General features: G+C 50.8%; 1 protein-coding gene across 1 annotated transcript in view; it reads right to left on the bottom strand.

Annotated features, from left to right (window-relative positions):
• The window catches only part of PI4KA (phosphatidylinositol 4-kinase alpha), a 140,023-nt gene that overhangs the window by 107,549 nt on the left and 6,723 nt on the right, over positions 1 to 25,751 (bottom strand). The window contains 15 exon segments of the mRNA XM_027770696.1: positions 94 to 201; positions 260 to 320; positions 3,980 to 4,083; positions 4,796 to 4,979; positions 5,344 to 5,439; positions 6,643 to 6,775; positions 9,137 to 9,266; positions 10,300 to 10,400; positions 10,980 to 11,171; positions 15,161 to 15,257; positions 15,737 to 15,802; positions 18,712 to 18,860; positions 21,175 to 21,241; positions 23,552 to 23,811; positions 24,710 to 24,782. Coding sequence (XP_027626497.1) covers positions 94 to 201; positions 260 to 320; positions 3,980 to 4,083; positions 4,796 to 4,979; positions 5,344 to 5,439; positions 6,643 to 6,775; positions 9,137 to 9,266; positions 10,300 to 10,400; positions 10,980 to 11,171; positions 15,161 to 15,257; positions 15,737 to 15,802; positions 18,712 to 18,860; positions 21,175 to 21,241; positions 23,552 to 23,811; positions 24,710 to 24,782 — 1,821 coding nt within the window.

Genomic DNA, 25,751 nt, shown 5'->3' with positions numbered 1-25,751 from the left:
AAAAAAAAAAAAAAAAAAAGACCTCTCTATCTTCGGGACAGCCCCCCAACTTCAGGACAGGCTCCCTTCCCACCCCAGGGCAGGCCCTCCTACCTACAGGGCAGGCCCCTTCTCGCTGGCCCGCTCGCTGGCCCGCTTGCCCTCCAGCCCCAGCTGCACGAACAGCTCCAGCAGGTTCATGAGCAGCTCGTCCACGAGCTGCTCGTCCTGGCGGTTGGCCCCGCCCCAGCGTTTTCAGGGCCGGCTGTCCCAGAGCTGCCTCGTCCTGGATGTTGGCCGCGATGTTGGCCAGGGCGTTGATCACCGCCAGGGAGCAGTGCCTGCAGGGAAGGCGCAAAATCAGTGGCCGCCGGGCCTCTCCCGGGCCTCCCCTGCATCCGTAATGGTGTCGCAGGGCCGAGCGGTGCTGCTGCGGGCAGCCCGCCTGCTCACTGCTCCTCGCAACACTCTCAGGAGGCGATGGACATGCCGTTTTCGTGAACGACGGTCCCTGAAAGCAAGCCACTTGCTGGAGAAGGACCAGAGTCTCTTCTCCAAAGAGACGGGAAGGGCCTCTGGGGATGGCGCTAAGTCCCAGGAGCGTGTACTCCAGGGCCTGTGTGGGTCTCAGGACACGGCCTCGGGACATCGAGGGTCTCCTGTAAGTCGAAAGTGCTTGCCTCCTCCTGGCATTTCCTGGGTGGACCCTGATTTCCCCCCTCAAAGCACAGACAGCCTTAACTTATCGCTTACCACCCAGAAAACGTTTGCCTTTGGGACAGGGCAGTGGTACAGCAGTAACATGGCTAGACTCACACAAGAAGGTTCTGGGTTCAGGTCCCAAGACCCCCCGTGTGTGTAGTACACACATGTGCTCGTGTTCTGGGCTGGCTAAGACTGGGGACGGATTATGGCAGGAAAACTCTGGTGGGTGCTGGTCTCTCTGCCTTTCTCTCATGGAAGAAATAAATGAAAAAAAATTTCTCCCGATGATCAGCTTTATTGGAGGGGTGATGTTAGAATCAGATTTGGCTTGGGACCAGCAGTTGGCATAATGGTTACGTTGCTGGATTCCCACGTAGTTGACCATGGTTCGAGTCCCAGCCCCAGAAGCTTAAAACTCACACCAGGCATGTGTGCGTGTGTTCCCAAAATCCCAAGAGGAGAAGGGATTGTGGTGTGGCCATTCCCCCAAGTGGAGGTAATTTCTCACTTTCTGTCTCTCTAGTGAGTACACGCACCCTATAGCAAAAAATCTCTCTTAAAAAAAAAAAAAAAGAATTAGATTTGGCGCAAGGCCAACAGATGGCATGGCAGTTAAGCCGCTGGATTCCCACATGGCCAACCACAGTTTGAGTCCTTGACCAGGTGGCTTGAACTCATGCCGGGTGCATGTGCATGTGTGCATGCCCAAGGTCCTGGGAGGAGATGGAGGAGAATGGATTGAGATGTGGCCATCTACTCTGAGGGGGTGATTTCTCACTTACCCTCTCACTGTCTCTGTCTGTCTCTCTCAGGCGACTACACACAGTCTAAGACAAAAACCTCTTTAAAAAAAATTTGGACCAGCAGATGGCATAATGGCTATGTCATTGGACTCCCATGCAGTTGACTGTGGTCTGAGTCCCGGACCCAGTGGCTTAAACTCATGCTGGGAGTGTGTGCGTGCGTGCCCAAGATCCCGAGAGAATGGAGGAGAAGGGATTGCGGCGTGGCCATCTCCCCTAGGGGGTGATTTCTCACTTTCTGTCTCTCTGTCTTTTTCTGTCTGGTGAGCACATGAGTCCTATAGCAAAAACCTCTCTCAAAAAAAAAAAATAATAATAATAATTAGATTTGGCTCACACATCACTCAGGAAGTACCCACGGGTCCTAGGACAGTCCACCTCAGGGTGTGTCCTGTCCCACAAAAACCCCAGGTGTGAGGCTGACTTTGCCTCCTCGGCCAGAGTCAGGAACCAGGGAGACTGGCTGGGCTTCTGCAGGCGGCGCCCCGCCACTCCCATGCTGCACGACCCTGGGGCGTCACGTCTGAGCCTGTCCCTTCTTAAGTAAGACGGTCAAGACAGCTCCCTCTTCGTGGTACTGCAGGAGGAGTTAAACGCCACGTGAATGAAGCAGACCACGTGGTGCCCAGGGGTCACAGAGCAAACGGCCATGACAAAGGCGCTCCCTGCACGGTTGGGTGGACACCCGGTCGGTCAAGGCAAGCAGGAAATGCTCCCAACACAGACGAAGAGGACAAGTCCGTTTTGGTGGCACAGAACAGGGCCAGTAGGACGAAGAACGGTACAAAGAGCAGCGAGACAGACAGGCGGGGTCCAGCAGGGGCCAGACCAGGGAAAGGAGGTGCCCAGAGCCAAGAAGGCCCCGCAGGCACGTCGGGCGCAAGGAAGCGGTGCGGGGAAAGGAGCGCTCTGATCTGCATCAGTTCCATCGCGGAGACCAGGACTGACCCCCAGGGATGGAAGGCCTCGCCCCGACCCGATCCTCAGGCTGTTCTGACGGTCAGCGCTCAGTGAGCCGGCAATGGAGCAGTAGCTCGTGCCCATGCGGAGCTGTCGTCTGCCATCTCACTCACCTGCACAACTGCAGGTGCTTGTGTGGTGGCTGAGGACACAGCGACAGAGGTTTGGTCTTTTCTGAGGTCACGAGGCCTGCTGCGTGGCTCTGCACATTCTCATGGGCTGAACTAACTTGGAGACAATCTCTGAGGATGGGTTTTATGGTCACCAGGAGGGAGGAGCCCAGGGACGGACAGCAGTAACGCCAAGCAAGGGCTCTGTCCCGCCCTCCTCCGTCTCTCGTCCTGGTCTGACTCTGCTCCCTTCCTCCTCCCTTCCACTGCTGATGAGCCCTTGGGAGAGCCTCTGAACACAGAGAAACACGCCCGCTCCTCCTGGCAGTCCCAGGAAGGCCAAGGAATAAACGAGGCAGCATCTCAGTCAGTCGGGGAAAACTGGCCAGGCTCGATACGGATATCAAACATTCATGAGTATAATGCGGCTATCCCCTGGGGCCCTCCAAACCCCACTCTGCTGAATTGGACCTGGGAAAGGACCACGCCTGCTCACGGACAGGCAGAGATGAGTTTGTTCAATGCAGCACGGACCGGCAGGACAACGATCAGGTGGTCAGGAAAGTCATGCTGCATTTTTCTACGTTTTTCTATGCAAAGATGTGTCATGACTTTCCAGACCACCTGACGCCCAAGCCCCGGCTGGAATAGATCTCGGCACGGCTATACGATGGGAAGTTCCGCAGCCGCTCAAGGTGACGCGCAGAGGAAGCCTGATGGCATAGGTGTGTCGCTCCACGGAAAAGCAGGGCACGCGTGTGCGGCTGGGGTCTGACTGGAATGGAGGTGGTGGCTGTATGTGGCGGTGTCTTCTTTGGTTTTGTGTTTTAAGGTTTTTGACTTAGGGTGCATGTGCTTGCCAGAGAGAGGGGAAGTGAGAAATCACCCTCCAAGGGGGATGGCCTCGCCTCAATCCCTTCTCCTCCATTCTCCTCCTGGGATTCTGCACACGCATGCACATGCACCCAATGTGATTTTCAAGCTGTCAGGTCTAGGACTCGAACTGCGGTCAGCCGTGTGGGAGCCCAGCACCTTCACCACTGCGCCACCTACTGACCCCCCCGTATGTAGGTTTTATTCCCTACTTCGTGTATACATTGACTTGTAGCACACAGTGCTTTTTTTTTTTTTTAAATAATTATTTAACTTTATTTATTTACTTACTTATTTTAATTTGACCAGAGAGGGATAGAGTGAGAGTGAGAGAGAAAGAGAAAGGGAAAGTGAGGAAGCAAGCCACCAGGTCCAGGACTCGAACCACAGTCGTCCATGTTGGAATCTACTGCCTCCAACCACCACGCCACCCGCCAGCCTCCGCAGTGCTTTCGTAAGAAGGGTTTATGAGACAAACTTGCAATCCCGACCTTTTCCAGAGGGCGTTAAATGCTGTCAGGATCCAAAGTGAAAATGTGGTCCGGTTACCTGTAACCGTGGTCCTTGTAATCTTTGGTGGCCGAGTACACGACAGAGCTGGCCTTCACACTGATCTGCTGGAAGAGGTTCCACACTTCCTGATAAATGTATTGCTGGAAGAGAGGGGGGGCGCCATCACCATGCCATGACTCCCTCCAGAAGCCCCTCCTGGGAACCCGGAGAAGGCTCCTGCTGTGTCATCCAGAGGGAAAGCTCTGGAACCAGGGGCCGCGCGGCCCGAAGGACCATCAGGGCGTCCATTTCCTTTTTATTTTTTTAAGAGGTTTTCGCTATAGGGCGTGCGTGCGCCAGACAGACAGAGAGAGACAGAGAGACAGAAAGCGAGAAATCACCCCCCAGGGGGGATGGTCACGCCGCAATCCCTTCTCCTCCATTCTCCTCTCGGGATCTTGGGCATGCACACACACGTGCCCGGCGTGAGTTTAAGCCACTGGGTCCAGGACTCGAACCGCGGTCGACTACGTGGGAGTCCAGCGACATAGCCATTACACCAACTGCTGGTCTCAGGGCGTCTATTTCTAAAGCTTTACATGAATCTCAGATGAAGAGCTCAGAGGGAAGCAGCTTCTATTCAGATCCTATTTTGTTACTCACAGTGACAAGGAATTAAGTCCCTCTCTTCCCAGCACTCATGGCACCGTGACACCCTCCTCACGACTCAGAGCTAAAACAGCTGTGAGCACTGAGTTCACCTGCGAGGTAACTTTAACCTACACGTCTACACTCGCCACAGTCGAAGGAGCTTAAGAGGCCTGCACTGGGTCCGTGGGTCTCGGGGCTCTTCGGAGCCAGGGGCTTCCTTACGTTTCCGGTGATCACCAGGCAGCCCAGCTGGTCGATGATGAGCACGTCGAGCGGGGACGGGGGCTGGCAGAATTTCTGCTGCAGGATCTGCAGAATCGGCTCCATGACCTTCGGGGTGTCCCTCAGGGCCACGGCGATGTGTCCCAAGGCTCGGATCGTGTGGTCAGGAATCAAGTGAGCGTCCCTATGGGGAGTGAGGAAGGACAGAGCTCTCTGGGAACAACCTCTGCATGCAGGGTGAGATCAACCCGGAGGCTGCGGTCTACACCACAGTCTTGATGGAGCCTTCCTCTGAAAATGGCAGCAAAATCCAGGGATCTTTCAGCCCCAAGAGAAACCCAAAGTCCAAGGCGCTAGACTGGAGGGACAACGATCTTCCATGCAGTGGTCCGGGACGTACATAGCAAGGTGGACGTCACCTTAAATCCCAGGACAGACCCAGTGCGTGCCTCTCTCTGAGACAGGAGCGGGGCACAGGTATGCAAATGCCAGGAGGCCCCCCGCCCGCCTGCCAAGAACCAGTATCTGCCCGAGGGACTGGGACGTACTTGTCACTCTCCTGGGAGATGTAGAGCCGATTGGAGAGGCTGGCCAGGAAGGCTTCCACGATCACAGGGTCCACGGTGAGGCCGGCCTTCAGGCACCTGGGCAGTGAGGAGACCCGTCAGGCATCAGGCAACGAGAAACGGAGACAGGTTAGAGTGTTTGTTTTTAACGTTTCGTTTCTCAGGTCAACAAAGATGAAAGTTCTGCTCTGAATTTCCTTTCCCTGCAACCTAAATGAAAGTCATTACCTAGAATAAAGTCAGATCCTGGTGCGGATTTTGCCCATCTGATAAATTTCAGTCCAAAACATAACTTTACGGGACCAGCAGGTGGCGCGGAGGTTAAGGTGCTGGATCCCACATGGCTGATTGCATGGTTTGAGTCTGGGACCGGGCGGCTTGAAAATCGTGCTGGGCACGTGTGTGAGAGTGCCCCCAATCCTGACGGGAGACAGGAGGAGGAGGAATCGCAGTGTGGCCACCGATCACCCAGGGGCACGTGTAGGAGAGAGAGGAGTGAGAAATCACCGCCTGGGGGCGATGGCCACACCACAGCCCCATCTCCTCACCCAGGGGCACGTGTAGGAGAGAGAGGAGTGAAAAATCACCGCCTGGGGGCAATGGCCACACCACAGCCCCATCTCCTCACAGCGTTTTAGGCACACGCACACATGCCCAGTGTGATTTTCAAACTGCAGGGTCTGAGACCCAAACTACACAGTAGGCCATGTGGGACCCAGTGCCTTACCCTCCACGACACCTGCTGGCACCAATAATTTCTCTTTTTAGATCAAGTGTAAGAAGAGAATAATCAGAAACAGGCTTTACAAAACTCATTGTCTCCGGGCCAGCAGGTGGCATGGTGGTTAAAGGGTGCTGGACTCCCACATGGCCAACCACAGTTTGAGTCCTGGACCTGGAGGCTTGCTTTCTCATTTTCCCCTCTATCTCTCCCTCTGATCCTCTCTGGTCAAATTAAAATAAATAAATAAATAAAGTTAAATAATATAATTCCTTAAAAAAAAAGAAAATGGGGCCAGCAGGTGGCATGGTGGTTAAGGACACTGGAATCCCACATGGCCGACAGTGGTTTGAGTCCCAGACCTGGTGGCTTGCTTTCTCACTTTACTTCTCTCTCTCTGGTCATCACTCTGTCCCTCTCTGGTCAAATTAAAATAAATAAATAAATAAAGTTAAATAAAATAATTAAAAAAACAAACACAACTGTCACCGGCTTTTACTGTGTTGTGAGCCTGTCTACAGCCGGTCCCCCCCCCGGAGGGCGGCCCGCACCCGGCCCACCTGCAGATGTTGTCGATGGCGATGTCCCGCAGCTGCTCGTACATGGAGGGCTGGCTCTTCTTGCCCGGCGTGACGTTCAGGGCCGGCTCGGAATGCTCATTGGTCACACTGATTTTTATATCGCTGCCGGCGACTGCGGGTAAAGATTCAAGTGCCCGCTGGTCATGCCTGCCGCGGTCCACCCCGTCCCTGTATTACTGCTCAGGATAAGACGCTGACGTTGTCAGCTCACGGAAGCAATCAGTCTAAAACACGCCAGCCAACATTTCAGACCCAGGAGGGTCCGAGTCCAACACAGAGGGTACAATTGCATTCAAACCGAATGGAGGAATATTTAGGTTGCGACATGATAGATATGCAAAAGCATCCATTTCTCTTTTTTTAAATTTACTTAATTTTATTTATTCATTCAATTACTTTTTTATTTTATTTTATTTTTTTGGAGAGATTTTCACTGTAGGGCGCGTGTGCTCGCCAGACAGACAGAGAGAGACATAGAGACAGAAAGCGAGAAATCACCCCCTAGGGGGGATGGTCACGCCGCAATCCCTTCTCCTCCATTCTCCTCTTGGGATCTTGGGCACGCACGCACAAGCGCCCGGCGTGAGTTTTAAGCCACCGGGTCCGGGACATGAACCGCGGTCGACTACGTGGGAGTCCAGCGACATAGCCATTACGCTAACTGCTGGTTCCCTCATTCAATTATTTTAATTTGACCAGAGAGAGAGACACAGAGAAAGGGAGGGAAAGTTAGAAAACAAGCCACCAGGTCTAGGACTTGAACCGTGGTCGATCATGTGGGAATGCCCAGCACCTTAAGCACCATGCCACTTGCTGGCCCCTAGAAAACCATCAATTTCTTTATAAAAAATATATCATGGGCGGGGACCAGCAGGTGGCGTGGTCATTACGGCGCTAGACACTCTCATATGGCTGACCATGGTTCGAGTCCTGAATCTGGTGGCTTGCTTTCTCGCTTCCTCTTTCTCTCTCTCCCTGTGTCTCTCTCTGGCCAAATTAAAATAAATTAATAAATAAATAAAATTAATAAATAATTCCTGAGAAGGTTCCACATGGCTCCTGTGAACTAGGCATTGCAGGGCACAACCAAGGTTTGAGCCCTGGACCCAGTGGCTTCTAACTCAAGCTGGACGCCTGCGCGTGTATGTGTCTAACCAAACTCCTGAGGAGAGAATGGAGGAAAGAGACTACAGTGTGGCCATCCTCCCTGAGGGGTGATTTCATGCCTTCCATCTCTGTCTCTCTCTGGTGTCGCAAAAGAAACTCTCCGGAAATAAAATAATCCCAAAGGTTCAATGAAGACCCCGTGAAGGCAGCTCTGACGGTGAGGAAGGCACAGCCCTGTCCTCGGGGGTTACACAGCGAAACTGTACAGAGAAGACAGGGCGGGGGCGAGCGTGACAGCAGGGCCTTAGAGCCCGGGAGACCTCTCCCTGCTGTGGGGCCCGGGCAAGTCTCTCAACTGCTCGGAGTTGGGGCTCCTTCATCTGGCGGGAGGAGATGACAGCACCTTCATGGGACTGTGGGTAGGACGAGCAGTGCTGCATCACGGCCCGGCACACAGCAGCTGTCTAATTAGTGCTGGTTACTGTGCGTCACAGACACGTCTGAGCCCACGTCCTCACCTGTAGAAACATCTAGCTCACTCTCCAGGGCGTGGGACCAGGCGAGGCCGTGCACACGGTGCTCTCGGCCCAGCCCGTGTAGGACTCACACCTCAGACCTCCACAGCGAGAGACAACATCGACAGGAGTATGGGGGTGGGAGAGGTGAGGGAAGGCCAGGCCTGGAACTAGGGGGGATGTGCAGGGGAGACAGAGGGCATGGCATGGGGTCGGGCAGTGGGGCAGGGGTAGAGCATGCCACTCTGCGAGGCTGGCCAACATGGGGAGGTTCCAGGTTTACATCCAGAGACTCTCAGCATGCCAGGCACCAAGGGCTCACAATTGAGGGCTGGCTGGCAGTGCATCGTGGTATCAGGACCCTACTGTGCGTGCTCACACTTGTTCATGGAAGAAAGAGTAAAGAAGAATAAAGAAGGAGAAGAAAGAAGAAGAAGAGAAAGAAGAAAGAAGAAGAGAAAGAGTAAAGAAGAAAGGAGAAGAAAGAAGAGAAAAAAGAAAGAAAAGAGAGAAGAAAAAGAAGGAAGAGAAAGAAGAAAGAAAGAAGAGGAGAAAGAGGAAAGAAAAAAGAAGAGAAAGAAGAAGAGAAGAAAGAAAAAGAAGGAGAAAGAAGAGAAAGAAGAAAGAGAAGAAAAAAGAAGAAGAGAAAGAAGAAAGTAAGAAGAATGAAAAAAGAAGGAGCAGGAGGAGGAAAGGAGGAGGAGGAAGGAGGGGAGGAAGAGGAGGAGGCCTGGTCTGGAGGAGGAATGGGCTCGCGCAGTCCCAGAACCTGAGTGGGCTCGCACAGCCACGTGGCTCCCTCAGGGCCTCTGGGCACAGGGCACCAGGCGCTCTCGCCGGCCGCCCCTCACCTGTGTGGTACTGACTGTGGTACTTGTAGAGCTTGACCAGCACCGGGGACGGGATGACCAGGAAGTCTCGCAACGACGGTGTCACCGAGTGCACCACCACCGGGAACCGCTCGCACAGGCGGCCCAGGCCCTGCAACACAGCATCGACCACCACGTGGCTCAGAGAGGGCCTTCTGCAGGCCCCGAGCACAAGGTCCCTGCTGGGTCAAACAGGTCCCATGTCGACCAAGAACTTCCCAAGCCAAAGCTCCCAGGGGCCACTTGCCTGTGAGGTGAATAGACAGGGAAGAGGGAAAGTACTGTGTCTCCTCCACCCGAGGGAGATATGAGGAGACTTCAAGAAATTCCTGGGAAGGGACCAGCAGTTAGCATAATGGCTATGTCGATGGACTCCCATGTAGTCGACCATGGTTCAAGTCCCAGACCCGCTGGCTTAAACTCACGCCGGGTGCGTGTGTGTGTATGCCCAAGATCCCGAGAGGAGAATGGAGGAGAAGGGATTGCGGTGTGACCATCCTCCCTGGGGGCTGATTTCTCTCTTTCTGTCTCTCTCTGTCTTTCTGGCGAGCGCATGCGCCCTATAGCGAAAACCTCTCAAAAAAAAAAAAATCCTGGGAAAATGAAATTAAAGTAGAAGTTCATGTTGGTGCTAAAAATATTGGAAATCCATGCATACTTTTTCATAATATGCATTTTCCATGAGCTTTTCAGAGATCTCTCCTATATCATTAAAGTGTGTTCACTTCTTTCGGCAGCAAATTAAGGGAGAGAGGCACAAAATAGGATCTATCAATGGCAGGGGGAGTCACTGAGATCTGTGACAAGGGAGGAGTCTTGGAGAGCCGCTCTGAGCGCCGTGGACGCCAGGAGACATCCTCTCCTGTGTCCTGCAGCATCCACGGCCCTTCCTGCTGGCCCTGGGCTTGGCCCAGTGGACAGGGGCCACCTCATAACCACGGACAAGGTGAGCTAGATCCCTGTGCAGAGATCCCTGGCCCCTGTAGGTGGCGCCCCACGCTCAGTGACGAACCTACCACAGGCCTGTGAGTGCCTGGGGAAAACCGCTCAGCCTGCCCAGCTTTGCTGCCTGTGGACGGGCTATGGCCAGCCAGAGCCACCAGACAAGGGAGACGCCTTCCTCTCTCTGGTGTGGGGAGACTGACCTGCAGGCAGCAGATGAGCAGGGGCAAGTGTGCGATGATGACCTTGCTGGACGTCTTGGACTGCAGCTTCTCGGACAGCTTGATGCAAAGGTTTTCTGCACCTTCACCCAAAATCAGAGGAAGGAACGGAGGATGAGCCACGCCCCACACTTACAAAAGGCTTGTTCATGGATGCGTCGCGCAGCTGAACTAAACCCCAGACACGTTTCTGGCAGGGTTTATGAACGTTGAACAGTCACACTGGAAAGGGCCTGGGAGCAGGCATCCACTCACATCTCATCCTTTTGCTCCTCATCCCCCACCGTAAAAATGCCGTTGCGTGACTAGCTCTCCTCTGCAGGCCCTAGGCCCCCTCACCCCACAGTGTTTCCTTCCACAAGAATGTCTCCTTTTATACTCCTCCCCCCAGAATGATACCTCACCCCCCAGCTCTGGGCTCCCACGCCTCCACGGTAAAGACAAAAGAACCAGCAAGAACAGTGGACAGGGCACACAGGGGGTGCTTAGCTCTGCACATGCCCAGGAGGTCACTGCTCACATGACTGCCTGTGCTTGCCTCAGAGCCAAATGCCCGAGAAGTCCATTCAGGAAGATAGACTCGGAGGCATGTCTGGAACTCGCGTGGGAGATCAGGCAGTTTGGGTGGCTGTTGGCAGGGCAGATGGGAAGCGTGGGCTCACCCTGCTCGTCCTTCACGGCCCACACCATGAGGTCCACGCAGGCGGCGTTGGCCTGGCAGCGCAGCTTGAGGGGGCTCAGCTCACTGTGGATCCGGTCTGCATCGTGGAGGATCTTCTGGAGCTCCCCTTGGCTTGTGTTGAACTGCTCCAGCACAAAGTCGTGGATCTCCTTCACGAAGGAGGTCGGGAGGTCTGTGGGAAAGAGGGTGGATATCACAGCTGGAAACAAAACTGCATCGGAACCCAGGCGGTGGCCATAGTCTTTCCCTCTCTAACGAAAACCCCAAAGAGCAGTGTCTGCTCCTGACTGCTGTGGTTCTCAGAAGGCCAGCTGGGAAGAGCTTTTTCGTGGAAAGACTGCTCGTAGTGGTCCCCCATGCCCATTCTAGCTGTCAATCGGAGGTCACGAACGTTTCAGGGATGTCAGAGCCATGCTTTTTTTTAAGCCTTGAACTAAAACTTGGATACACAAAACACATGCACTGGGATGTATCACCACTGGAACTTGTTCCATTGACAGAAAATACTTCAGTGACTTTAAAAAGATAAAAAAGTTGGGGGCCAGCAGGTGGCATAGTAGTTAAGACTCCGGACTAGCACATGGCTGGTTCAAGTCCTGGGCCTGGCAGCTTGAAACTCACACTGGGCATGTGTATGAGGAGAGGAGGATAGAGGAGAAGGGACTGTGGCATGGCCATCCCCCAGGGAGTGATTCCTCACTTTCTCCCTCTCTGTCTGTTTCTCCAGTGAGTGCATGCACCTTGTAGAGAAAAATCCCTTTTAAATAAAAACATTAAAAGGTGTTAGTTAATGAGATGAGGACAGAAATTGGCTACAACCCAAAGGAGAGACTTCCCTACATCTTTGGAACACCTAGAATTCACAGACTTTTCAAACTTTCAACTTCGGACCTAGAAAAATTCAGAGACCACTGTGACACAGTCAGGCCAGACAAGGATGCTAACAACCCAGAGCACAGGTGGGTAGAGACAAGTCAGGAGATCCTGGAGGTCGGGGCAGGCCAGGCAATCTCTGACACCCCTTTCTCAGTAAACCCGAACCCCTGCTGGGGTCCCTCAGACTATGCTTCCTCTGAGTTCTCTGAACTGGATTAGGAAAATGGCTAGCTAAATTATGATACACCTACAGGACAGAATAGGGTGCAGTCGTCACAGCTTCTACATAGGGCCAGCAAGTGGCATGGAGGTTAAGGCACTGGATCCCACATGGCTGACTCGGTGGTTTAAGTCCTGGGCCAGTGGCTAAAAAACAATCACACCAGGCAAGTGTGCTGTATACGTGCATGCCCAAATCCTAAGAGGAGAAGGGAGACCAAATTGTGGCATGGCCATCACCCTGGGAGGTGATTTCTCACTTTCCCAATCTCTCTCTCTCTCTGTATCTCTGTTCTCTCTGGTGAGTGCATGTGCCCCATAGTAAAAACATACAAACAAACAAAGCTTAGGTTTATGAAAAACTGTTATAACATGAGGAAGAGTATAGAGAAAATGTTTAGAAACTGTATGAAAGAGAAACTGGAAGAAAACACTAAATGTTTGTATGTGTAGACAAACTTTTTTTTTTTTTGAGAGCTTTTTGCTATAGGGTGCGTGCGCTCGCCAGACAGAGAGAGACAGAGAGACAGAAAGCGAGAAATCACCCCCAGGGGGGATGGCCACGCCGCAATCCCTTCTCCTCCATTCTCCTCTCGGGATTTTGGGCACGCACGCACATGCGCCTGGTGTGAGTTTAAGCCACTGGGTTCAGGACTCAAACTGCAGTTGACTACATGGGAGTCCAACGCTATTACGCTAACTGCTGGTCCCTGTGCAAACTATTAAAACATCATCTTTGGGGTGGCCCCATAGTGCGGCAGTTAAGTGCTATGCGTGGGGAGCTGATGCCACGTGGCTAACCACGGTTTGAAATCCAGGCCTGACAGTTTAAAGGCATGCCAGCACATGTGCATGTACATGTATCCAAAATCCTGACAGGGTGGAAAAGTGGAGGAGAGACGACTGCGGCAGATGCATACCCCACTGCGGGGAAGCTCTCTCTCTTTCTCTTGAGTGAGTGTACGTGTCCCCTGGCAACGGAAAAAATAAAGAAGTCGGGCCAGCCAGTCCCACGTGGCCAACTGTGCAGTTCCGGTCCTGGACCTGGTGGCCTGAAAAACATGCCCAGTGCGTGCGCACACATGTCCAAAATCCCACAGGAGAACTGAGGAGAAGAGACTGCAGTGTGGCGATCCCTTTGGGAGGAGCTCGCTCTCTCTCTCTCTCTTTCTCCAGCAAGCGCACACATCCTATAGCAAAAATCTGAAGGAAAAAAGAGACATCGCTGAGAGTAGATGAACGTAGAAGACTCAGTGTCAAGCGAACTGACCCGGACTTTAAAAGATGCACACCGTATAGCCTCGCTCATTCGTACTATCTGCACTCGCAGAAATCAAAAGATCTGAAGATACGACAGTGGACAGGATCAGGGCAGAGAGCAGAGACTGTAAGGGGCGAGAGTGGGTGGTAGGGAGTGGGTGTGAGGCACAAAGGGAAGAAACCTTTAGAAGACAAAAAAAATGTGAAGTTCTCTGTAAACACACACGTGTGTGTATGAGTGTGTGTATATGTATGTATGTGTATACACACACACACACACACACACACACAGAGGCAGGGTCTGGCAGGTGGCGTGGTGGTTAAGAAAGCTACATCCCACACAATCAAATACATGGTACCAGTCCCAGACCTCAAGGCTGAAAGATAAGCTGGGTGGGATCAGCAGGTGGCATGGTGGCTAAGGCTCTGGACATTCCCACATGGCCAACCACAGTTCGAGTCCCTGACCTGGCAGCTTACTTTCTCACTTTCCTTCTGTTATCTCTGGTCAACTTCAAAAAAAGAAAAGAAAAAAGAAAATGACAATGAATAAAATAAAATAAAATAATTATTTAAAAACTATATAGACAGATAGATAGGGGCCAGCAAGTGGTGTGGTGGTTAAGGTGCTGGACTCCCACATGGCCAACTGCAGTTGAGTCCTGGACCTGGCAGCTTGAAAATTATGCAGGGGTGGGTAGGGAAGGGCGGGCCAGCAGGTGGCGTGGTGGTTAAGGCTCTAGAACCAAGCCAACCATGGTTTGAATTCCAGACCCAGTGGCTTGAAAACTATGCCAGGCACATGTACACATGTGCCCAGAATCCCGAGAGGAGAATTGAGAAGAAGGAACTGCAGTGCAACTAACCCCCTTGGGGCCCCCTTGTGGGGGTGCGTTCTCATTTTCCCTCACACTGTCTCTCTGTTTCCCTCTGGCACATGCATACGCCTTGTGGCAAAAACGTTAAAAAAGAGAAAAAGAAAAAGAAAATCACACCAGATGCATGTGCATGCATGCCCCAAAGCCCAGGAGAATGGAAGATAAGAGACTGCAGTGTGGCTATTCCCCCAGAGGGTGATTTCTCACTATCCCTCTCTCTGTTTCTGTCTCTCTGGAGAGTACATGTACCCTATGGCAAAAACCTAAAAAAGAAAGAAAAGTACATAAACATATATATTTATTTTATTATTTTTTTAAGGAAGATTTTTGCTATAGGGTGCATGCACTCACTGGAAAGACAGAGAGAGACAGAGAGAGATAGAAAGTAGGAAATCACCCGGAGAGTGGATGGCCATGCTGCAATCCTTTCTCCTCCACTCTCCTCTCGGGATTTTGGGCATGCAAGCACACATGCCCAGCGTGAGTTTGAAGCTGATGGGTCTGGGGTTCGCAATGCGGTAGACTACATGGGAGTCCAGCGACAAAACCATTACACCACCGGTTGGGGACTTCATGTAAAATTAATCTGAATACAACAAAAATAAATAAATAAAAACACTCGAGTTTTGTAATCTAAAAAAAAAGGCTCGCCCTGAGTTACAAAGTTGTGCATACCTCATTTTCTTCTTATTTAGAAGAAAATAGCCAGGGAAATAAACTAATCACAAAAGCCGTCATTGATGGTACTAGGATTGCAGGATCCTGGACAGATATTTTTCCTTATTTGCTTTCCCCCCCAAATTTCAGTCATGTGACCATGGCATTCGTGTGGTTGTTAATGACCCCGCAGAAAGCCGGCACCAGCCTGGGACAGCAGCCCAGGAGCCTGTCTCCCTGCACTCGTCCGCACACCCCCAAAGCGTCCTACCCTTCATGTGGTACAGGGTGTCGCGCAGCATCTTGAACATGGCCAGGTAGAGGGGGTCGCTGAAGGTCGTGTAGTAGAGGTCAGCATTGGGGTTGGCCTGAGGGAGGAGGGGCAGAGACATGTGACCACGGGACAGAACCCTCCCATGCCCTCTGCCTTGCGTGCTGAGGCCATGCTGAGCAGTGTTCTGTTCCAGACCAGGCCTTGTAAAAGGAGCAAACACTGGGGCCGGGCCAGCGATGGCATAGCAGTCACATCACTAAATTCCCACATGTGGTTTGAGTCCCAGATCCAGTGGCTTGAAAATCATGCTGGACGCATGTGCATGCATGCCCAAGTCTGAGACACTGACGGCTGGTCAGAGGCACCACGAGGGGACACACTGAGAAGGGCCTGGCACAGCTCCCAGCACAGAGCGAGCACTCAGCAGCTGACGTGCCATTACGTGGCACCAGGAGCTAAGCAGAAAGCTCACCGCCACACCTGTCACTCCAGCTGCCACACGAGCACCTGCTTCCTCCCTGCAACTGTGCACATCGGCCCGACGTGGCGGGAGTGCGCTCGGCAGGGACCTACCTCCATCACGCTGGCTACGACTGCGTCCAGCGATTTGAGAACAGGCTCCTCGACGATCTTCTTCACCTAGCAGGGAAACACAGCCTCATGAAGTCACTGACACAGGGAGGGACGGCACACCAGCTTCATCTACCCCAGGACAGATCGTGTGGACAGATAAAACCCGTAACAAACTCGGGGTGAAAACGTGACAAAACAACAGGCTGATGATACGCACGCCATGGCTCTCTGTCACGGACTGCTGGGTCACCGGAAAAGTCGTGACTCATTTTTTTTTTCTTTTGAGAGATTTTCGTTATAAGGCGTGTGCACTCGCTAGACAGAGAGAGAGAGAGAGAGACAGAAAGCAAGAAATCACCCCCCAGGGGGGATGGTCACGCCGCAATTCCTTCTCCTCCATTCTCCTCTCGGGATCTTGGGCACGCACGCACACGTGCCTGGTGTGAGTTTTAAGCCACCGGGTCCGGGACGCGAACCGCAGTCGACTACGTGGGAGTCCAGCGACACAGCCATTATGCTAACTGCTGGTTCCCAAGTCATGACTCATTTTCACATAGGAAAAAATACATGACTTTTCCGACAACCCCATACTTGCACAAAATGCCCTTAATTCTTTCTTTTTTTTCTTTTCTTTTTTTTTTTTTAAGAGGTTTTTTGCCTTAGAGTGCATGCATTTGCTAGAGAGAGAGAAAAGACAGAGATGAAGAGAGGGAAAGTGAGAAATCAGCAGCCAGGGCATGGCCAGTCCGCATCCTTTCTCCTCTATTCTCTTCCCCGGATCTTAGGCGTGCACGCACATTTGCCCGGTATAATTTTTAAGTCACTGAGTCTGGGACTTGAACTGCAGTAAGTCATGTGGGAGTCCGGCGACGTAACCACTATGCCATCCACTGACCCCCAAATGCTCTTAATTCTGCCCTCACTTGGGACGTCCTTTCTTACTAGATAGGAATAACTTCAAACTGAAAGGGGGCCAGACAGTGGCTAAGGAGTACAGCATGACGCTCTGCAAGGCAATCGCGCACGGGCGGCTCCTGGTTCAAGTCCGATACCCTCGAGTAGGCCTCCCACCTGTGATCGGGCTGACTGAGGCCGGGCGTGGATCGTGGCATCAAAATCATTTGGGGGTGTCATCAGACTCACTCATAAAAGAAAGAAAGAAATGAACTTTAAAAAAAAAAAGTGCAGGGACCAGTAGCTGGCATGATGGTTAAGGTACAGGACACTCCCACATGGCCAACCACAGTTCGAGTCCCAAATCTGGTGGCTTGCTTTCTCACTTTCTCTCTCTGGTCAAATTAAAACAAATGAATGAATAAATTAATTAAATAAATAATTTTAGTGTTAAAAAAAAAAAAGAGAGAGTGCAGGGTCAGCAGGTGGCATGATGGTTAAAGGCACTGGACTCATACATGGCTGACTGTGGTTCAAGTCCCGGACCTGGTGGCTTGCTTTCTCACTTTCCCTTTTTCTCTTTCTGTCTCTCTCTGGTCACACTTAAAAAAAATAATAATGATGTGACCTCTTTAAAATAATAATAATAATAAAATAAAATAAAATAATAATGGGACCAGCAGTTGGCATAACAGTTATGTCACTGGACTCCCATGTAGTCAACTGTGGTTCAAGTCCCAAACCCAGTGGCTTAAACTCACACTGGGCACGTGTGTGTGTGTGCCCAAGATCCCGAGAGGAGAATGGAGGAAAAGGGATTGTGGTGTGACCATCCCCCCTGGGGGGTGATTTCTCACTTTCTGTCTCTGTCTCTCTCTGTCTTTCTGGCAAGCGCATGCACCCTCTAGCAAAAACCTCTCCAACCTCTCCAAAATAATAATAATAATAACAAATAAAATTAAATAAATAAAAAAGTTCTTTACAAAAAATAAAGTGTGGGGCCGGCAGGTGGTGTGGTGGTTAAGGGTGCTGGACTTCCATATGGCCAACTACAGTTCAAGTCCTGGACCTGGCAGCTTGCTTTCTCTCTTTCTCTCTCTCTCTCCTCTCTCACTCTGCCCATCTCTGGCCAAATAAAAGCAAATTAATAAAAAAGTTAAATAAAAGAATTCTTTAAAAAAATACAAAATAAAAATTAAAGTGCATTTGGGGCCAGCAGGTGGGCTTGGTGGTTAAGGTGTTGTACTCCACATCGTCAACCACGGTATGAGTCCCAGACCTAGTGGCTTGAGAACCACTCTGGGCCTCCTGTGTGTGAGTACTCAGAAGGGACTGTGGTGTGGCTGTCACCTCGAGGGGTGATTGCTCACTTTCTCTCTGGTGAGCATATGCACCCTATGGGAAAATCCTTAAAGAGAAAAGGGGGTGGGGCGTGGTCTTTGCTTCACAGGCAGTGAGAGGCTGCAGGTTTCTGAAACGTTCAACTGTAAGGGTGACCAGCACAGCTGAAGAATGGCCTAGACTGGGGGTCGCTGCTGAGGGGGCCCAGAGTTACGGCAAAAAGAACCAAACGACAATGGGACACATATGTCTGTTCAGGAGGACTGACTCCGGGGTGCAGTAGTAACGTACGCTCAGCAGAGAAGTTGGATCCCACAGGACAACTGCGGTTCAAGTCCCTGACACAGTCAGCCCAACACACAGTGGGCATGTGCTAGAATCCCCAAGATCTGAAGGGCTGAAGGACCAGAGGGCGAGGATCGCATGTGACCCTTCACCCCCTTTCATGTGCATGCAGACACACAGTATCATAAACAAAGAAAAATCATTTTTAGGTTTGTTTAGATTTTTGCCATAGGGCATGCACACCTGCGCTTGGCGTGTCTTTCAAGCCACGGGGTCTGGGATTTGAACCGCACAATCGGCCACGTAGGGCCCAGTGCCTCAAATGCCACCCCACCCGCTGGCCCTTCTGGGTGAACTTTTGGAAGACCTTTTATGCAGGTACTCCAAGATTCTCTTGAGAAAGACGCAGGCTTTCACTCTGAGCAGTTTTACGACACGGTCAGCGGCCGGCTTACCAAGTTTAAGAGCTCCCGGAGCATCTCCAGCGGAATGTTGAACTCCTTGTAGGTGACGCCATTGAACAGGGGAGAGACGGAGAAGCTGGAGCTGATGGTGGAGAAGTAGTGCTCAGGCTCCAGCGCCGTCCCATCAGGCAAGCAAGAGGCTGATGGGAGAGAAGACCAGAAAGTGAGCCACAGTCCCCACTGCCTGACCAGCACGCTTCCTTGAGCTGCTGTTCCAATTACCAGCAAATGCGGCTGCTGCTTTTGTTTAAGTACGCTAATTCCTTGCTTGTTTTTAAATTAAGAAGTAAAGGCTGGACTGCGAATTCTAGGGGAGTGAGGTATTTCGGGTCAAAGGCTCATATATAATCACGTCCTGATGTTTTCAACCAGACAATATAATTTAACATCTGGGAAAGAAAAAAAAATGAATAGTTTACAAAGAGTTATTATTTAACTTTATTATTATTATTCTAAAATTTGCTATAGGACACATGTGTTCTATAAGGGCCAAAAGGGGATGGCCATGCTATAATCCCTTCTCTTCCATTCTCCTCTTGGGCTCCTGGGCACACGCACACACACGCCTGGCGTGAGTTTCAAGCCACCGGGTCTGGGACTCGAACCATGGTCAGCCTTGTGGCTTCCAGCGCTGCAGATCTACCATGCTATCGCGCTACCATCTGCACTGCTGGGACTGCACCATCGGGACACTTTTTAAATGCACGGTTCGGTGATGTTCAATATATTTCATCCTTTCGCCCAGCCATCACCGTTATTCATCTCCAGAACTCTCCTCGTCTTGTGAAATTTCTCTCTGTCTCTCTGGGGAGTGCATGGACCCTACAGCAAATTAAGATAATAATAAATAAAATGTATGAAAGATGGTGAAGATGGCAACTCTTAGGCTGTATATTTTTATCGCCATAAAAGTAAATCAGAGAGGGCTGGACTCAGTACAGCAGTCAGGTGCAGTGCTGAGGGAGTCAAATACCACATGGCTCACTACAGTTCAAATCCCAGCCCTGGTGATCTGAAAAATGCAAAAAGTCCACTGGACAGGGGCCAGCAAGCAGCATGGGGGTTAAGGTGGCTGGATCCCACAGGGCTCACTGCACGACTCGAGTCCTGGATTGGGAGGCTTGAGAAACATGCTGGGCGAGTACCCACACGTGCCCCAAACCCTATGGGGAGAATGGAGGAGAAGACTGTGGCGAGGCCGTCCCCCTTGGTTGGCAATTTCTCACTTTCTCTCTCCCCACTGAGCACATGCACCCTATACCGAAACTAAAGTGTGTGCACACGCACACACACGCATGCACAGACGACGTGTGTATGTGTGCCCCAAATCCTGGTGAGATGAAGGAATGAGGGGCAAAGGACTGCAGCACGGCCACACCCCATCAAGGGGTGCCTTCTTTCTTTTCTCTCTCTGGTGAGTTCATGGGCCCTTCAGCAACTTAAAAAAAAAAAAAAATCAGAGGAAAAATAACAAGAAAGAAAAGTTTTTCAGACACCTAATGCTTAACAAATATGAACCCAATAGCATATAATTGTTTGGCAATCAATCACTTAAAAACTTAACAGAAAACTAAAATTGGAGAAGAAGCTTTTATTATTTTCATATTAGGTAATAACAAAGAATATGTATATATTATACACGCACACATATAAGGAACTAGATAAGTTTCATGGCTTTCTTTCTTCTTTAAACTTTTTTTAAGGATAGTCATTTATTTAACTAACCAGAGAGGGACAGAGCGAGAGACAGACAGAGAAAGTAAAGAAGCAGGTCGCCAGGTCCAGGACTCAAACCATGGTCGGCCAGGTGGGAGTCCAGTGCCCTTAACCACCTCGCCACCTGCTGGCCCCTGGTTTCATGGTTTTCTCAAGCACCTGAGTACAGAAAAAGCAGAGCTGAGTTTAACCCTGACTGTGTCCCGGCTGGCGTATAATTCTACAATGCTGAGGGCAACGCTGATCTGCCCCAAGACGAAGGTGAAGCAGCAGCTCACAGCAGGAGAGGACGGGTAACAACACTCCAAGGGCCAGGATGCTGGGGAGCAGCCTAAGAACCAGCCGGGCCGGCCCACGGCCTGTGGTGTCAGGAGAGAGTTCATCTGAGCACCCTGAACATCCAAAGCAATAGTCTCCGAGATCCTGCTCTCTGAGTACTCACTATTCCTGTTTTTTGTTGTTTTTTTGAGAGAGAGATTTTTGCTATAGGGTGCATGCACTTGCAAGAGAGAAAGTGAGAAATCCACCCCCCCACACAGGGGGAATGACCACACAGCAATCCCTTCTCCATTCTCATCTAGGGATTTGGGGCACGCATGCGCACACGCCCAGAAAGAGTTTCAAGTTGCTGTGTCCTGGATTCAAAGTGCCGTCAACCACGTGGGAGTCCAGCACCTTATCCACTACGCCACCTGCTGGTCCTCAGGTCACTATTCCTGGCGGAGAGGTGAAACCCACCTTCAAAATAGTGAAAGGCCGATCCTCCAGGGGAGCCAGGAGGGGGCATGCCACGTTCAGGGCTGACCTGAAACACACAATCACAGTCAGAGATCAGACCAGGCCACTGAGGCTGCAGTGAGAGGCCTTAGACAAGGTTCTTCCTGCCAGCCCGGCGTCTGTACTTCAAGATCTGGTTCGAGTCTCTCTTCCCCCTGGAAGCCCACTGTGGTTACAGCATCATAGCATTCTCTACTACATGCTAGATCATGACATTTTTTTTTTCTGTCTAGCCACATATGAGGGGTTGTCAAAAAGTTGGAAAATAAATTAAAGTATGAGTTTATTTTGGTGCAAGAAAATTTTGAAATCCCTGCATAGTTTTTTCAGCGTCGAGTCATTAGAAAAGTCATGACCCATTTTTGCATAGAAAAATATGAAAAAACATATCATGACTTTTCCAACGACCTAATACCTATTTTCCATAAGCGTTGTGAAGACCCTTTGTATTCTATTCATGATTACTAAGCCGATTGTTTTCAGTATTTCGGGTGAGTCCATTATGTACTTCTTAGGAGGTTTTTTGTTTGTTTTTTTTCCCTGCCTTAGGGCATGTGTGCTCACAGGAGAGAGTCATGATGAGAGGGAATGTAAGAAATCACCCCCCGGGGAGATGACCACACTGCAATCTCTCCTCCATTCTCTTCCTAGGACCTTGGGCACGCACACGCATGCACCTGGTGTGATTTCTGAAGATACCAAGTCTGGGACTTGAACCACAGTTGGCCATATGGGAGTCCAGCGACATAACTACAATGCCATCTTCTGGTCCCCGCCCTAATCATATACTACTTCTGCTTTTTATTTATTTATGATCAGTTATTTAGTTAGGTTCTTGGCAAGAAATTTAGAACACCAATTTGTGAAGACAAATTCTAGCTGTAAGGGCAAACATGGACCGCAGGTAGCCCTGGAGCTGAGGGACAGCTGTGATTTCTGGTAAAATTTATGAGTCTACAGTTTTCTGATCAACCTTGTGCTGCTCTGTAATCTCTCTTCCTCCTTCTCTGTGTCAAAGATGTCGCCTTCCTGGTGTCTGGGCTTCTGCAGTTTCTTTCTTTCTTTTTTTTTTTTTTTGGAGAGGTTTTTGCTACAGGGCACGTGCGCTTGCTAGACAGACAGAGAGAAACAGAGAAACAGAAAGCGAGAAATCACCCCCCAGGGGGGATGGCCACGCCGCAATCCCTTCTCCTCCATTCTCCTCTCGGGATCTTGGGTACGCACGCACATGCGCCCGGCACAAGTTTTAAGCCACCGGGTCCGGGACGCGAACCGCGGTCGACTACGTGGGAGTCCAACACCATAGCCATTACACTAACTACTGGTTCCCTGCAGCTTCTTTCTTGAAGCAAGCATCAGTAAGGTGTTTCGGGATATTTACTTTGCTAATATCAATTTTCATGGAGGTAGCAATGACAAATTTCTGGTGTGTTCTATACAGTGTAACTCTATCGAGGACCAGCGGTCCAGTTACAAGTGGCAAGCCACTGCTCAGCTACTTCAGAAAACCGCTCTCTTGCCTCTGTGGCATCCAGTGAGGATGATCAGAATGGTCCCGGGAGTGATGCTGGATTGTAGCTTTCTCACATGCTGACTGAAGGGATTTTTTGCCACGGCTCAACAGCTTTCGAGGCACATCTTCAGTAGGATAACACCTAGGCATTTTGCAAAGTTTAACCACCAGGTACCTCCATTCTTGTCTCCACCAACCATTTTTGTGACAGTGATAAGAACCTTCTCCTTCTTTTTCTTTTCGATCTTGGATTTACTGGCTGAGTATTCCTTCTTGTTCATGGCTTTCCTGGAATACAAGGCAGACTGGGAATATCTGCCAATGCCCTGGACTAGGACCGGGAATCAGCTGCAATGGGGCTTCCCCTTCTTGGGGTTTTTAGCCTTGGGTCACCCATTTTAACCTGGCCACTGGCATCAGTCTCTTGGCTTCGGGTTTCTTTTCCTTAGCATCCTGCTTCACAGCTTTTTCACCTGCCAGATATCTTGTATCATGGGAAAGAGAACTGAGCTCTCTCCAATGACACACGTCTTAAATGCACCGGCTGGCTTCTGCTCAGAGCAGTTGGGTGGCCCAGGGTGGTGGCACCAGCAGGGACACCGTTCCACTGTGTGTGGCTGAGGCCACACAAGAGGCCTGGGTCTGGTTCCTGGCCCAACCTACATGGGACTGGCACAGCGCACACTTACTTCCTACGTAACTAGGAGGCCGGGCAGGACGACTGTGACATGGTAAGGCCCTGTCAAAATGACCTCTCTCTTTCTCTGCGTATCTCTCCCTCCTTCCCTGGTGAGACCCCGGCTCCTCTCCAGGAGCCCAGCTCACCTGAGAGATACTGGACACGCTGCTGGTCTTCCTCTTCAGGGTGCCCTCCTGACAGACCGTCAGCAGGTTGCTGGGCAGGATGGAGCGGAAGTCATTGAAAGAACGCCGCCGAACACCTTCGAGCTCTTCTGGGACTCGCAGGGAATGAGGGGGGACTTTGGGAAAGAGCTTCGAGAGGAGAGACTCTTCCGTGGTGCTGTAACGCCCAAACGCTCGCGAGATTCCAATCAGGCAGGGGATCGCGTACTTGCACAGGTATTCTAGAAGGCCAGGTGAGAAGGTGACGTTATGAGACAGTCACAGGGAGAGAGCCACTGTACCAACGGCCCACCCACCGCTATGTGACGGTGCAGAAGAAGCCACAGTAGCAGGGCCAACCCTGGGGGCTGACCAGGGACTTCTCAACTTGTCGTTAACCACCGTGCCAGGCTCCACCTCCATCACACATGGCTGCTCTCCTCGACCTACTCATGGGAATCCAAACCGATCATGCCACTGGGTCATGGGATCGATCCCTGGACGGTACTTCAACCCTATGCTTCTATTTTTTGGAATTATATCATTACCCTTAGAGTAAAGCAACAGTGACCTTCAGAAGTCAACAAGTCCTCCCCGACATGTTACGGGTGAAGAAACGGAGAGTGGAGTGACTCGTCCTTGGTCACACAGCGTTTATGTGGTAGAACCGTTCACGGCCCCTCTGAATATACTAATGCACAACAAACAGAACCAAACAGGGAGGCGTACGTCCATCAGGTACATGTTAGATAGAACCAAATGAAAAAGGACTAGAGGGACCAGCAGTTGGCGTAATGGCTATGTTGCTGGACTCCCATGTAGTCGACTGCAGTTCGAGTCCTGGACCCAGTAGCTTAAACTCATGCCGGGCGCGTGTGCGTGTGTGCCCAAGATCCCAAGAGGAAAATGGAGGAGAAGGGATTGCGGCGTGGCCATCCCTCCTGGGGGGTGATTTCTCGCTTTCTGTCTCTCTGTCTCTCTCTGTCTTTCTGGCAAGCACACGCGCCCTATAGCAAAAACCTCTCCAAAAAATAAAAATAAAAAAGAAAGAAAGCAAGAAAGAAAGAAAGAAAGAAAGAAAGAGGACTAGAAAAAGACAAGCATGGGGAGAGAAGAAGCCCTACAGTTCTATAATCGTACCTTTTTCTTGGATCTCCAAGGCTTGGCACATTCCCAAAAGGACGTGCAAAACCTGCAAAAGTGCTTCTAAAATCTGTAGGAGTCGAGGAAACAAAAACAGAAATCAACTTACAGATAAAATCAAATAAATGTCAGAAAAATTAATTCAGAATGAGAAGAGGTTTTAGACCTTATCTTAACCAACCCTAAATCTGATACACCCCTTCACAACAGCCATGTCAACTGGCCAACCAGTTGACATCGCAGAGACAGACACCTTCCCTCTCCGGGCTGGGCCAACACTGTCCTCCTGGGGCTTGTGTGCACCAGCCCCTGGGCCACCTCTTTCTCCATACTCTGCAAACAGGTGACAGGTTCCTGTGGTATTATGATAGATATGTATACATATACATACAGAGAGAGATTTGCTTTTGGTGTTGGGGTTTTGGTTTTCACCCATGGTTCCTTGCTTATAAGAATCAGGCTTTCGGGCCAGCAGGTGGCTTGGTGGTTAAAGGGGCTGGACTCCTACATGGCTGACTGTAGCTCGAGTCCCAGGCCTGGCGGTTTGCTTTCTCACTCTCTCCCCCTCCCCCCACGCTGGCCAAATTAAAATAAATAAAGTAAAAGTAAAATAATTATTAAAAAAAAAAAAAGAATGAGACTTAAAATCAAGCCTTTTGTCCTTGGTTTCTGAAGCAGTTTCAGAAGAGCTTCAGAGAGGCAAAAGGGAGAGACCATCTGTTCTTCTTTCATCCCCTCCAAGATGGGTCATCGAAACTGCCACCTTATCCCACCATTAAGGCCCTCATTCTAGAAGGGTTCTACCCCATTCCCGGGATGAAGGAACAGCACACAGAGAGGACAAGAATCTGAACGGGAGCCAGCAGGTAGCGTGGTGATGAAGGCACTGGATCTCACATGGCCAACTCTGTGGTTTGAGTTCCAGACCAGGAAGGCTGAAAAACATACCCAGCACAGGACTTATAGTTAGCGTAAGGTCAAGTTGCAGGACTCTCATGTAGTCAACCATGGTTCAAGTCTTGGACCCAGTAGCTTAAAC

The sequence above is a fragment of the Tupaia chinensis genome, unplaced genomic scaffold (assembly GCF_000334495.1).
Source record: "Tupaia chinensis unplaced genomic scaffold, TupChi_1.0 Scaffold000024_1, whole genome shotgun sequence".
Lineage (NCBI taxonomy): Eukaryota > Metazoa > Chordata > Mammalia > Scandentia > Tupaiidae > Tupaia > Tupaia belangeri.
The sequence above is the reverse complement of the archived record's forward strand: the minus strand, read 5'-3'. Positions and strand labels throughout refer to the sequence as shown.